Source organism: Periophthalmus magnuspinnatus, chromosome 22 (assembly GCF_009829125.3).
Source record: "Periophthalmus magnuspinnatus isolate fPerMag1 chromosome 22, fPerMag1.2.pri, whole genome shotgun sequence".
NCBI classification, from domain to species: domain Eukaryota; kingdom Metazoa; phylum Chordata; class Actinopteri; order Gobiiformes; family Gobiidae; genus Periophthalmus; species Periophthalmus magnuspinnatus.
This window is the reverse complement of record NC_047147.1, coordinates 336710-352448: the sequence shown is the minus strand read 5'-3', so window position 1 is coordinate 352448 and position 15739 is coordinate 336710. Positions and strand designations below refer to the sequence as shown.

Sequence of the window (15739 nt, the reverse complement as noted above, 5' to 3'; positions counted from 1 at the left end):
AGAAAAGAACACTGTCCCTACTGTGAAACATGGAGGACGCTCTGTTATGTTCTGGGGCTGCTTTGCTGCATCTGGCACAGGGTGTCTTGACTCTGTGCAGGGTACAATGAAATCTCAAGACTATCAAGGGATTCTAGAGAGGAATGTGCTGACCAGTGTCAGAAAACTTGGTCTCAGTCACAGGTCATGGGTCTTGCAACAGGACAACCAAACACACAGCTAAAAACACCCAAGAATGGCTAAGAGGAAAACATTGGACTATTCTAAAGTGGCCTTCTATGAGCCCCGACCTAAATCCTATTGAGCATCTTTGGAAGGAGCTGAAACATGCCGTCTGGAAAAGGCAGCCTTCAAACCTGAGACAACTGGAGCAGTTTGCTCATGAGGAGTGGGCCAAATACCTACTGAGAGGTGCAGAAGTCTCATTGACAGTTACAGGAATCGTTTGACTGCAGTGATTGCATCAAAAGGTTGTGCAACAAAATATTAAGTTAAGGGTACCATCATTAGCCGCTGACCTCTACTGTAGTATTCCAGTTTCTTCCATTATCAACTTAAAACCTGCATTAATGCTCTCGGTCAACTGAAGCGGGTAATATTTCCATAGGACATTAGTAATATAAACTTGAGGCCAGCACAAAGTAACCTTTACTCTAATAAACTATAATAATATGGAGCCCTTTCCCTGCCTCAAATCAAACTGCACATTCCAGAGCTGTCACTGATTTCACTTACGACTCCAGTGTTAGCTTATTACAGCTGCTGTGTCACTTCCACCTGAGGAATTCACCCCAGTCTGTGAACAGCATTTAATCCTGCAGTATTTGAACGCCTCGTGACGCATTTAAGGACCTGGCTCTGGTGTGAAAGTATGACTAATGCGGCTGTTCCCAGGTCTGAACTCTCCGGTTTTAGGAGCTCTGCAGCCTGACAACAAATGAGCCAATTAACAAAAGTTTGGCACAAGTGAAAAAATTTGTTTAAAAGTTTGTTATAACTGATTTATCTTTAATCAAAACATGTACGGTGACATTTTGTTACAAGAGAACGACATAATTACTAAATAAAAACAATAATTATTTAGCAAAATGGCAAAAGACATAACCAGTAAGTGGATGGATCAAACCCAGCTCTTGCATGGTTTCTGTGTCCTTGAGCAAGAGACTTCATCGTCTTTCAATATAAATGTGTGCGAGGGATGGTGGTGTGAGAGACCATTGGCAACCATTATCTGTCACTCAGCCTTAGGGCAACTCTGGCTACAGAAATGAAATTACTGCATCAATTTAAATTAATTTGAGTATTTATGATATTCCAAGGTAGGGGCAGTGCAATTAGCAGAATTTTGGAAGAATTCTGCTTGTTTTCATATCTGACAATTTGAAGTGCACATTAGCGCCCCCATCTTGGAGTGGTCACGTGATGTTGCTGTGACGTGTCCAGTTAACTCATAGGTTTTGGCGCTGTCTTCCTACTGTTGGAGGCAGGACAACAGCGCCAGCTGCAGTCCAAGTTCTTCAGGACAGTATCCCAGGTGTGTGAGAGTAACAAAGTGCCGTTGTCCCAGTTTATAGTCCCGTGTTTCTGTATTTCAGTTTTAGGAAGTTGGCCATGTTTGTTCTAAGTTTGGTGTTTATTCATAGTGTCGTATCCTCTCCTTGAGTCGTGCAAGGTATGCTCCCTTTTCCTTTTTTTAAATCAGGCAAAATAAAACCAAATAGATTTTTTTAATTTAAAATACAGCAAGACAAATTATTTCAGTTTAATGAATTTTTACCAATTTTACTAATTTTAACCAATTTATTGCTCAGCTTTTTGTAGTCTATGGGGGCAAATATTGGACCACGGGGGCCATGATAGTCTCATCTATAATTGGGAATCTGTTATTTTATTATAGCACAAAAATAATACATTCAGATGAAAACATTCTAATAAAACTACTCTTATAAGTATTGTTTATAACAGTTTCAGGCACATGATCTTTTCTTCTCCCTCCCCCAGGCTCTGTGTCTGGAGCAGAGGAAGCAGTGAATCCCCCTCAGCTCTGTGTTGACTTCCAGCTGGTTTAACACGCCACACTGCCTGTGATCTGTTTAAAAGGGCTTCGTGTGAAGAAGTATGTGCGGACTGGTATTTAGCACATACTGGGGGCAAAAATCTGTATTAGTGTCTGATTTTCCATACTTTTGACAACCCTAACAGACACTAAAACTTGCATTGAAACTAGTTACTCATTTGAGCAGGTATCGATACAAAAAAAGTCCCATTCACAGGGCAGAAATTAACCTTTCCTGAATAGAGGAAATGGGAATAGAACACAAAGTACAACATTTAATGTGGAACATCACAGTACATTGTCTAAAGAAAGTGTTTTTTGTTTTTATTATCATCATTGTGGTATCGGGACTGGTATTAAGTATTGAGGCTATTCCTTAGTATTGAAATGGTTTAAAGTTCAGATGGGAGCTAAAATAGGTTAAGGTTAGAGTTTAGGTTAGGATTAGGGTTAGGATCAGTCTCTAGTTTCCTGTGTGTGTGTGTAAGTAACAGTGGCTTCCCAGACTCAGCCCTAATGACTGTTACAGTAAAGAGTTAATGAGCAGACCACAAAACTGATCTATGTTTACCAGAAGCTAACGCGTTGTGCTTTCTCAGTTTCATTGCTCTAGATGTGTTCCAGCTGTGAATTTGAGGTAACAACACTCAAATCAAAGTTGCTGCAAAATTAATCACGATTGACTCAAACTCAATGTGCATTTCTTAATCTTATCTCTTCTGCAAACAACATAAACAACAAATCAGGCCTGTGCATTTTCACTTTGGTCAATCAAATCAGAACTGTAGCATTTAGCGTTAGCTGCGACCTCTGAAAAGCATGTGATTCTTGTATTCATTTTGCAGTTATTGGGTGGAGTGACCAACATTATGTAAAAGAACACATTTCATTTGATTTTATTATACTCCAATTTGTAACAAAATCAGAGCACCAATATTTTTCTAAGCTTCCACAGTTTCTGCCTATGTGTCATGTGTCAGAGTTGCCAAGTCTGCTTCTTTATAGCAACTTTAGGCTTCTGTTTTGTTTTGTTTTTTTTGTTTTTTTGTTTTTTTGTTTTAAGTGAAATCTGAAATACAGGCTCTTAACGGTTGATTATCATTTTAAAGCCTTTATCAGTGTTAAACCACAGACTGGCTTTGTCCCCAGGTCATCGGGTGTGTCTTGAAATTTACTACAGCTTAAAATTAATTTGTGGATCTTGCTATGAATTTTAAATGTTTTATTTTGATATAGGCAAATATTGGCAATCTCAAACCATGTCTAATGTGCATCAAATTATAAAATTTTACTGATTGCAAACCAGGAAAAGAAAAGTCTGGTTTGTCCCAGTTTTGCGTTTTGGGATAAGATCATGTTGGCTCTGCAAAGACAGACTTGAGATTTTACCTTTTTGTTTCCATTACAACTTCCCTAAACTTATGGGCTTAATATTTGACTAAAGCTCAGTATTGGTTGATAAGGAATAAGGGGAAAAGTCTATTGCATAGGCCTGTCACTATAATCACTATATCAACTTATCGTTCAGTTCAGAAAGCTGAAACAATATTTTTTGGGGCCTCAATATTTATCATGTGAACAATTCCTTTGGAGAAATTTGGAGATTTGGGTATTATTGCTGTAATAAGAATATATTTCAGTCACTTCTGTGACTAATTATTGGTTCATTCTGCAATTTATTGATACTGTTTATTTATGATGATTTCGTTATTTTTTGTTAATATTTTTTCAATAATTTACATTATTTACAGCATATCAAAATTTTTTTAACCACAAAAAGTAAAAGGCTGAAGCAATGCCTATATATTGCCTATCCTATTAAATCGAATGATTGTACAGAACACTGAAACATCTTTACAGTAACACATTCATAAGTAAATCACACATTGTTAGCAATGGACAAAAGTACAGCTCTTAATTTTACATGTGATTTTGATAACACATATCATCTTATATTTGAGACATTTTTTAAACCTTAAAGAGGTATATCATTTCATTTCATCACTTAGTTCATTCCATAACTTTACACCACTGGAATTACCTTATCATGCTTCAAAATGTGTTATTGTGACAGGCCTACTCTTTGCCCATAGTCTTTTGATATGTTCTAATAGGTATGAACATAGCAGTTTTGAGAGTCCTGAGTCCACCACAGCCTTGTTCTGATCTGGATTCTTGGAGGTGTCAAAATTGGCAGGTTTGTGTTGTAACAGGTAATATTACAGGACTGACAGAGCAATCAGTCACTTACAGCATTATAACACAGGGCCATTGTATTCATATGTTTACACAATGATCCAACCTGCTTATGGCACTACTGGTCAACTTGGTCTTACCTGTTCTGGTCTTATCTATGCTGAGTTTTTAAGGTTGGCCCAGTGCCACGCTGTCTCAGAGTAAAGCAACTGTAGGTGTCCAAAATGGCTGTAAAAGCAATGGGTTAGTATCATAGACTCTATAAATTGATGCTCCAAATAAGAAGTGAGCATGTACATGCTTCTGGCTCCATCGACTCTGGCTCCAATTCACTTTCTATTGAAAAATTGTGTTCCCTCTCTCTGTAACTGACTTGGCATTTTGGTCTTAAAATGTTTGTATTAACCTGCTCTACATGATCCTGGGGTTTTTATTTTACTATTGTGTCTGAAAATCAAAATATGAACATTAATAATTAAGGCGCCTTCTTTCCCTGAGGTCGCTCCCACTAGCATTAGCAACAGGTTTGATTGATAGCTTCTCTAAGTGGCCACTTCCAGTGGTGTGGGCGGGAAGGGGCATTACCTCCAACATCCTCGCTCCAGATTGGCTCTTTGTTTGCGATGATACTTGTGGTCAGAATTCCAAATATGGAACTCTGCTCCAAATTCGCAGCTGTAACTGCTAGCCTCGTTGAGCTTCATTTGGAGCTGAACGCTGTGGGTGACGTCACACTCACTTAGTCCACTTCTTTATCTAATCTGTGGTTAGTATAGAGGTACTTTTGAGTTGATACAAGTAATTAAAGTTATGTTGTTTCAAAATCCAATCCAAATCCACTTTATTTACATAGCACATTTTATAAACAAGGCAGTTTTCAAAGTGCTGCACAGATAAAGATAACTATGAACAAACAGTATAAATGCTCAAATTAACTTTACTGGTTTTATCGTTTTAAGACTAGCAAAGTCAGGAAAAAAACAAACCCATGGAACCTATGAGTTCAAATGGTCAATAATCAGCTTAGGTCTTTTTAATGGAGAGGTCACAACCAATCCTCTGTCAGGAAAAGCATGTGGTTTGGAGCAGAGTTCAGAGTTTGGACTGTGTTTTGTGTTAAAAGGCAATGATTAAAAGTCTGTATTGTTAATGTTCATGAAATAGACTCAACAGCAGCAATGCCACTTCCTGTGCTTCAAAGCTAATGCTAACTTTTATTGGTGGTCTTCACTCAATTCTAAAGTGTGATGATGTCATGCTCACAGATAGGGGAGCAAAAGCCAGATTTCCCTGTTGATTATGTTGCACTTTACTATGAAATATCGAAAAGGTAAATTCACAAATGTTGAAACTGATCACAAATGTTGAACCAGATCACACTTTAATATTTGATTGTTCCGCCTTTAGCTTTGACTACGGCACCCATTTGCTGTGGCATTGTTTGGATAAGCTTCTTCAATGTCACAAGATTTATTTCCATCCAGTGTTGCATTAATTTTTCACCAACATCTTGCATTGATGATGGTAGAGTCTGATCTGCACAAAGTCTTCTCTAGCACATCCCAAAGATTCTCAATGGGGTTAAGGTCTGGACTCTGTGGTGGCCCATCCATGTGTGGAAATGGTGTCTCATACATACTCCCTGAACCACTCTTAGACAATTTGAGCCTGATGAATCCTGACATTGTCATCTTGGAATATACCCATCCCCTCAGGGAAGAAAAAAATCTTTGATCGAATAACCTGGTCATTCAGTATATTCAGATACTCAGCTGACCTCATTCTTTGAGCACAGACTGTTGCTGAACTTAGACCTGACCAACTGCAGAAACTATTTGCTTAGTTAAATCCAAGTGGTGACTCTTTTTTTGGCCAGACAGTGTATTATTGAACTATAGAATGTTGTGATGTCATCTGTAAGACAGTAATTAAATAATAATATGAAATATATTAAATAAGTTATTAAAATTCAGATAAATTAATAATGACCACCTGATTGTCTTATAGAATGCTTCAGTTTGTGCTGTTGTTTTAATATTTACTATGCCTCAAAATCAGCATTAGCGTTAGCATTGAGACACAAAACTTAAAGTGTCCTCTGGTGAAGTATTACCGTAAATTTTGGACTATTGAGCATACCTAAATATAAGCTGCACCAGCTAAATTTTGAAAGAAAATACATTTTGTACATATATAAGTTAAGAGTTTTTTTGAGTTTTAATTTAAGATGCACTTTTCAAATTGTGCCTGAAAATCTGCACCAACACGCCATCAACACGGGATGAACATACCTGCATGTTTAGAAAATAAAACGGCACCAACAGCCATCTGCTTTTATTTCCTCTGAAAGCTTTTGTCGTTTTTTTACATTGACTAAGTTCTTCCCACTGCCGCCTCCAACATCGCACCATTGGTAGAGTGATGCCAAACTTATGTGCACTGGCTCTATTTCCTCCTTTGATGCTGAGCTTGCGTGCAGAGGCTCTATTTCCTTCTGTGATGGTCAAGCTTATGTGCACTGGTTTTGTGTCTTTTGCAGATGAGGGTGTGTGCATGATGCCCAAAATGACAGTTCAAAACTAAAACTAGTATATTCTTCAGCACATAATCTTTCCCCACATTCCCCTCACTTTTGCGTATACTGCTCGAGAGCTCCCTGTTCACCGTCTGATCTTTAATTAAACTGGTCAACACTAAATTTATTGTCTAAGATTTTTTAGCTGATTTTGATGTGCTGAATCCAAAAATCACATTGGTTTTGCTCAATCAGGTCAACGTTCTGAACTAAGCTACATATTTGTTTTTGGACGATTTTGTTTACATGTATGAATATTTTCAAGTCATATGATGAAAAATTATATTTCTCGCTATAAACAAATTCTGAAGATTTTGCATGTGCCAACTTATGACTAATTGTTTTTTTTTTTATATTACAAGTGAATGAAATGGCTTCGACTAGAAGATCTTGCAAAAATAAGCCTGACATATTCGTATGCGGTGAATACACCAATGTTCCTCACAGGAATCAAGTCACAAGTTTCATAAAGCGTGCTTACCATGCTTATTTTGGGATTAAACTTGGTGACCAAGATGAAGCTTGGGCGCCACACATGGCATGCAAGTCATGCACCGAGTATCTGCGTCAGTGGACTAAAGGCAAGAAGAGTTGTCTGAAGTTTGGAATTCCCATGGTTTGGAGGGAGCCGACATCAATAGCTACTTCTGGGCTATTGATGTGACTGGGATCAACAGAAAGAACCGAAGCAGCCTCAAGTATCCTGACCGTGAATCAGCACGTCGTCCTGTAGCTCACTGTGATGAAATTCCAGTACCTGTCTTTGTAGAAGTTCCTGACATCAGTGACAAAGATTCCTCCTGTGTGGTTTTAATGATGATGCTCCACATCCTTTTTCCCAAAAGGAGCTAAATGTTCAGATTTCCTGAGAATCTGGGATCACTGAGTGATGAGCAGGTGGAGAGATTCCATCAGGACATAAAAGAGATGGAGACCAGGTATCAGGGACGCTGGGATGCAGTCATGATGGCTGATTACTGTTGGACTCTGAAGAGAGACATCCCTGCTGCTGAGCATTCAAGGGGTTCATAGAAACAGAAGTTCATGTCCTGAATTTTGCACAATGATAACGTAACGTTCCAATTTACATGTACTTACCTTTATCAATTAACATAACGTAACATTTAATTAATACATTCTGTTAGAAAACTATTTTTTATCTCCTAAAACATTTTTGGATGAGAAATATTAAAGAAAATCAACTGATAATGTCACAAAATTGTAATCAATTTAGTCAGAAGATCGGATTTTCCAAATCAAATTAGCATAAAAACCTGACCTGACTGAGAAAAATGGATATCATTTTTGGATTCAGCGGTGCTAAATGGTCCTAATACAGTTGAAAAAACACAGACAACTTTCAAAAATGTTTTTTTTTTTGTAACCCTGTGTTATTTATTAATTTTATCATGACTCAGCAAAACTGTCATAGAGATAAAACTGGACAGGAAGTCGTGATGCTAATAGTGAGGTAGATGCCGCTGTTGTGCATAGAGCCCATTACATATCCTGCCTATTACTGATGTTGATCATAAGTTGTAGATTTTTGTTTATTTCTTGTTTTTTCTCTTGTTATTTAGTTGACAGATGTACTAGCCCTTTAAAAAACAGAAATTCACTTTCAAAACATTATAAGTTACATTTCGCTATTGAAATATGCATACAAAATATAAAGATAAGATTAACAGATAGTACAGATAAATAGTATTAGTATAGTGCAGTAATGCTCAGTAATGATTGCATGAACCTTTTGTTTGCTCTAGAGGGGAACTTTTTCTTATGTAGAATGTTTTTAACCATCTACATTTTAGTTCAAGTATCTATAATATGTTGTAGATGTTAACAAACTTCAGTGTTTCATTCTGCTTATCACTGGCCTGTGTTTCTTTACTATATGGTTTACTTACTCTTGTGATATTAATTTCAAAGCTATTTCTTCCCACGCCTTTGCCTACCCACAATACCTTTTACTTCTCTGTTGAAAATGTAGTGTCAAAACTAGCTTACAGAACCAAGTATAGTCTGTAGATACCTTTTCGATTTGCATGTCTGTATTGTTAGCATATTGGTTAAGACGCTATGATTTTATATTTACTAGACTTGTTTAGCACAGTGTAACTGTCCAAGCCGAGGTGTTGCATAAATGACTTCAGCTGCAGTCATCTTCTCAGAAACATGTTTAGGCGTCAAAAACTATTTCCTCCAAACACTAGACCTAGCAAAATTAAAAGCAAAATGCGCCAGCTATTAGCCATAAAAGGGACTTATTCACTCCTCTACAACTCAAATCTTATCTCAAATCTCCACAGTTTAGCACAGAAAAAGTATATACAGAGGCCCAAAATATATAGGTCCAGCTTCCACATGTTGAACGATAAGTCAACATAGTGATTATTGTGAGAGGTCTGCCAAATACAGCCTTGTTTAAGACCCGGTGCTTGGTGCCAACTAACAGCTGTGTTAATACTAAGACTGCAGCTAAGATCGTTTTAGTATTCAACTAGTTAGTGATAATTATTAGGGTTAGCTGACCATCAAGCTATTATATTAAAGTTATATTATGAAGTTGAGGTTTTTAAAATGCATTTATAACCTTAGTAAGATCTAAATATGTTGAAGAAAGGTTTCTAGACGCTGAATATTTATGAAAAAGTGTATTCCTCATAAAACATTAGTATTTATTATTATTTGCCATTTTATTTAACTATATTGTTGTCTTTGTCATAGACTGTATATATGAATCAGAGGTCACCAACCTTCTTGGAGCTGAGAGCTACTTCCTGGGCACTGAGTTATACGAAGGGCTACCAGTTTGAGACGCTCTTCTGAAATAACACATTTGCTCAGTTTGCCTTTAGTTCTACATTATTAGTAAGGATGAATGATAATCATCTATGTGAAGACACTGATCACGTTAATGATTTCTTACAGTTGTCAACAATGAGCAAGGTGGGAAACGGATATCAATTTTCAGCGCTTTAACTTTATTAATCTTAGTAAATGTTAAATTCGCAGATGATAACTACATCACTACATCTCATAGGAAAAGTGTCCTATTTTCACCAGCCACTGATGAACCTTTTTAACAAAGCATAAACCATGTTGTACAATGTTTCAAAAGGTTATCAATTATGTAATGTAAAAAAAAAAATCAACTTAGATATTTTTAAATAAATCTCGTTTGCTTTTTTAAACTCTTTTGACGGCCTCATGAAAAAAGCCTGTTGCTTACCCAAAGCTGCCTCAGGGCTTTCTCTGCCCGTGGTGCACGTTCTGGTGGTGGTTAAGGTGGAGCTTTTGTGACACTTAGTGCAGTGTCCCTCCACATTGTGCCTCTTTGCCATCGCCACAGTCACCCTGCAGATGAGACACATGTAGGTTTTCTTTGTGTTGGTGACCCCTGATATAAATTAACATAGCTAACATGCTAGCCACCATGTTCCAAATAGGAAGTGATCATGGGTGTGTGTTCAGCTCTGGCTCCAATTCACTTTACATTGAAAATCTGTGTCTCTCTCTCTGTGACTGCTGCTGTCAGACTCATTTTGGTCTTAAATGTTCACATTAACCCGCTCTACATAATCCTGGGGTTTTTATTTCACTATTGTGTCTGTAAATCAAGATATGAACATTAATAACAGACAAATCAGGTCCTTCTTTCCCCGAGGTCTCTCCCACTAGTGTTAACAACAGGTTTGATTGACAGTGATACTAAGCACCTGCTCTATGCTAAACCAGTGGTGTGGGCATAAAGGGGCTCTTTGGTTGTTGTGATACTCACAGTTGGATTTCCAAATATTGAACTCTGCTCCAGATTGGCCCCTATACCTGTTAGCCTCAACGAGCTTCATTTGACTGGAGCTGAAAGCTGTGGGTGACGTCACACTCACTTAGTCCACTTCTTTACACAGTCTATGGTTTTGTATTTGATAACCTGTAAAGTCCAGATAACTATTGACAGTTATTAAAATGGTGAACACGCAGAGATTCTTATCCTTATTAATGTGTTTTGTTCTATGTTGATAATGGTGTTTTCATTTCAGTCGGGAGAAGCTGTGGATCTGTATGGAGTACTGCGGAGGGGGATCTCTACAAGACATTTACCATGGTGAAGTCAGATTTTATTGTTTTATCTTTTTTTTTATTTTTATTAATCAATTGGTTTCTATTAGTGTCTGTTGTAGATCAGTAGTAAGTAAACGTGTTTGTGTCCACAGTGACTGGACCTTTGTCAGAGCTTCAAATCGCCTATGTATCCCGGGAGACGTTACAGGTACTCTGCATAATCTTTGATAAATTATGAGCTATAATCTTCACTTTAAGGCAAGGCAAGTTTATTTGAACAGTAAGCAATCATCATAAAATAAACATTTAAGGAGAAGAGGCAGAGTAAAACCCTTTCAGTCATATGCACAACTAAACAGAACTGTTTGAGGATTTAAAAACATTGTCAAAGAAGAGGCCTGTCTCACATCTTCAGGAAGAATGTTCCAGGTTTTAAATAAGTTTGTTTTTGTCCTGTTTTTTCTGTGCAGGGTTTGGGATATCTCCACACTAAAGGCAAGATGCATAGAGACATCAAGGTAATATTATCATTTTTGCACTAGTTCCATCAACAAAAGCTGCACTGTAGAACTTTTCTGGTGGAGGATCTGTCACCTGCTTGTCTCCATGAAGATATTATTGCTTTTCCTAGAATGTTCCACAGTATGACATTAAACTAATCTATCTGGGATTGATTCAGTTGCTTTTCCACAGATCTGACCTGTAACATGAGTGGATCGAGTCATCTGCTTGTCTTCATTTAGACAAGTTTTATGTCATAGTGAAACATTCTAGGCAAAACAATAACATCTCCATGGAGACGAGTAAGTGGCTGACCCTCCAGAAAAGTTAGATAATGTGCCTTTAAAGAGCATGTTCTATATAAGTAACACCTAAATTAGAAATAAACAATATTTAACAAGGTCTTAGCCAAAACTGAAACAAGAAATAAACCAGGCTTAAACCAGGTCTAATCTGGAGCTAAACAAACCAGTAAATTGGTCGTAGTGGTTAAGTTCAACTGTTGCAATGGAACTTAATAATTATATAATTAATTCAGCTAAACGTCATATGGAAAACTCTTTTAATATATGGTGTGAATAGCAGAAATGCTCCAGACATATTTGTTTTTGAAGCCTTCTGCACTCGCAGTGAGAGAAATCTGCTGCTCGTTTGGCATCTGGCCATGTGTGTGACCTCTTGACCTTTTCAGGAAGTGACGCTGGCACGAACTAAACAGAGAGGCTCTATTTGTGAGGCTGTACAGCTATGGGAGGGTTCATAATCTGGGTTTAATTTTGACTTGGTTTGTAGCAGAGAAATTACCAAATGTTTTTCTTGCTTTATCTTCAGCTTTGACGCCCGAAATCTCTCTATTGAATGAATTACAACATAGTTTATCTTGTATTTAAATGACTCAACTTCCCAGACACTTTGAAATTAGTAAGTAGCAAGTTCTATGAAAAACGTAGAACTAAATCGGGTCTTCCAAGACTAAACAAAGACTAAACCAGAACTAAACAAAGACTAAAACAGGACTAAACAGAGACTAAACCAGGAGTAAACCCTATAAACCTTAAACATTTCTTTTACATACATTTATTACCAAAAAGTCACTGTTGAGTCAGGACTTAACCAGGTCTACCCTAAGACCAAACCACATCTAAACCAGGACTAAGCCAGGTCTAAATGAGGTCTACACTAGACCTAAACATTCTAGCACAGACCTAAACCGGGACTTCACCAGGTTTACTTTTGGACTAAACTGGATCTATACCAAAACTAAACCAGAACTAAACCTGCTGTTGTCAAGGACTGCTTGAGGTCTAAACCAGGTCTAAACTAGGTCTAAAGTAGTTCATAAGTGGCTGTATATTTCAACTTCTTTGTTTCTCATATCATGTGACTCAGACGTTCCCTCGTGTGGTCTGTGAGGTGTTAGCCACATGCTAACGTTAGCATCCCTGGAGTGGCTCTTACTTCAGTATTTGGGGTTATCACAAACGTCAGGGCTAAACCTATTATCTGTTCAAACCTTTACTTCCTGTTTCCTGCGCTCTCACCACAGGATCACTGCAAAAGTACATGCAACGAACTTCAATAGTATAACCCAATAGTTACTCAATATTTTAATACTTAATACTACAACTACTACTACTACTAATACTACTACTACTACATGATAAGGATCTAGTTGTTGTCTAGTTTGTTGTAACCCCAAGTATGGCATGAAACTCATTTTGCACTTTTATTACAGGAGTTTGTAATGCTAAAAAAACATGTTGGAAAAAAAAAAACACATCATTCTTACTGTGAGCAGGGTCACAGTAGACAAAGCAATACCATTTCCTTAGAGACAAGCATTTTGTGGCCCTGCTCAAATGTTACATAGTATACCTTATATACAAATTTTTATCACTCAACCAAAAATGTACTTTTTTATGATGAGCTAAACCAATTTCAAATGCACAGTTGTCAATATATATATTTTTGTCTTGTTGATCTAATTGCAGTATTTTATGTGTTGCTTGTCTGCAGGGCGCTAACATACTTCTAACAGACAACGGGGATGTGAAGTTGGGTAAGTTGTATCATGTTTTTTTTTTTTTACTATTGTTCCACAGCGACCAATAGGGCTTAATGTGCAGACGGCAGGTTAGACTAATTTATCTTGGCCAACATGATCATGTTTAAGGTTTTACTAAAAATCTTGCCTAGTCTCTTGTTTAGTGATTGGCTCTGTGCACAGTAGCATGCTAGCTAGCTCACTGTGTCTTAGAGCTTATGCTAACTTTTATCAAAAGCATAAAATATAAACGTATTATAATTCAAGTTAATTAAAATAATGATTACCTAATTGTTTTTACATGTAGAATACTTCAGTTTGTTGTGGTGTTTTAATATTTATTATGCCTCAAAATTATTATCAGCGTTAGCCCTGAGACACAAATGTCTCTTTCCTGTCCTCTGGTGAAGTATTCAGTTCCTCGTCCACTGTCTGATCTTTAAATATTTATTAATTTGACCAAAAACCTCAAACAGTGAGGTTGCCAGACCCTGTTGTGCACAAAGCCAATTTTGCTGAAATTTTGCTTTCTGATTGGACATGGGCAGCAGATACAACATAACAAAGATGTCTGTTACCCAGCAACCATAATGTTAACCACAAGAGCCACAACTGATCTTTGTCCACAAGTCAGCGCTACCTTCTGTATTTTCTAAAGTTTTGTTTTCTACTTTTCTTCACTGCCACTTTACACATGTAAAACTATGATAAATATTTACTACAGACACTACCACTCCAAACCAAGTAATTAATCTGTCAAATGCACTTTGATTTAAAATGTCTAGGAGAAATGAGAGTTACACAATTGTTCTTGTGTATTTCAGCTGACTTTGGAGTGGCTGCAAAAATCACAGCTACAATCGCCAAAAGAAAGTCCTTCATTGGAACTCCGTACTGGTAAGACCATTTTACATGATAGAGCATTTTACATTTTCATGGTGAAGTAGCATTTACACCTGTTTAAATATCTAACTGTAGGGCGGTACGAAAATCTAAAGATCTATGGAACGCTCGCCAAACTTTGGTCGATATGGATAATAAAGCAAGGCCTACAGCTAATCGCGTGACAGTGAGTGTGTGGTACTGAAGAGGAGTCTCTGTGGCCCTGACAGAGAGCAGAGACCGAGTCAGGGTCACAGTCTGCGTCCTCTCATGCCCTCACATTTCACAATGTTTGAATTAAATCTGCACAGTTTGATTAAAGTCCAGTGTCTCTTTCCCTTTGCTCTATGTGCAATGTCGTCTGTCCCCTCTCTCCCTCCCTCCCTTCGGTCCAACCTCCACTCTTTCTTTCTTCTGGTGCGTCCTATCATTCTAATCCACCTTATAGAAAGTAAACAAGTGTTTTCTCACCATTTACAATTGAAACTTAAGATTCATTCAGCGCACTGATATCGCACGTGTTTCTGCCAATAGCTGTAACGCGCTTGTGCCTTTAGTCTCAATATATAGTGAACAAACTCATTCCAAACTTTAAATGTACATTTCTCAGGAAGTATTAGCCCTATCCTGACATCCTGCTCTTTATGTTAGGATCGATCAGTATGTTGCCCAGCTCTATTTAAATGTGTGCTTCTATGTAAAATTCATTCATGTTGTACATAATGTAGTTTTTCTGTTTTTATTTATATTAAAGGAACATTTCATAAATGTTTAAACGATGAAAGAAAAAAAATGGAAAGTAGCTTTGCCCTTAGGTATCTTAACAAAAAACAATTTTATCCCTCGGAACTACATAATTGTCTTTTCTACAGTCTATTTTCTATTTTAAAATCAAATCAAAATGTATTTCTAGAGCACATTTAAAACGGCCAAAGCTTACCAAAGTGCTGAACAACAAACAGATCAATACAAGTAGCATTTAGTATTCTAACTAGAGTGTAAATGTCAAAATGGCTGATAAAATTGAAGTGTATGATTAAGTTTGATCTCTGACTGTTAGGATGGCCCCTGAAGTGGCCGCGGTGGAGAAGAACGGTGGTTACAATCAGCTGTGTGACATCTGGGCCGTGGGGATCACGTCTATAGAACTGGCAGAGCTCCAGCCGCCCATGTTTGACCTGCATCCAATGAGGTACTGTCTCATTAAAGCTGCACTGTGTAACTTCTCTATCGAAGGGTCCACCTACTGCTTGCCTGATGGAGGTGTTATATTATGTTATGTTATGGCAACATCCCAGGGAGACACAGGGAGGGCATCTGACACACAGGGACATTTCAGAATGTGTGTACAGATTTAAAACTACAGGGTTAGCAGTTTCAATGCAGAATAAAACAAGGAATTTTGTTGTTTGTGGGGGAA

At 37.5% G+C, this 15739-nt stretch overlaps 1 protein-coding gene across 1 annotated transcript in view; it reads left to right on the top strand.

Annotated features, from left to right (window-relative positions):
- The window catches only part of map4k5 (mitogen-activated protein kinase kinase kinase kinase 5), a 59676-nt gene that overhangs the window by 24532 nt on the left and 19405 nt on the right, over positions 1-15739 (top strand). The window contains exons 5-10 of the mRNA XM_055231101.1: positions 10871-10935; positions 11045-11100; positions 11363-11410; positions 13410-13452; positions 14262-14334; positions 15380-15511. Coding sequence (XP_055087076.1) covers positions 10871-10935; positions 11045-11100; positions 11363-11410; positions 13410-13452; positions 14262-14334; positions 15380-15511 — 417 coding nt within the window. The remainder of the gene's footprint in view (positions 1-10870; positions 10936-11044; positions 11101-11362; positions 11411-13409; positions 13453-14261; positions 14335-15379; positions 15512-15739) is intronic.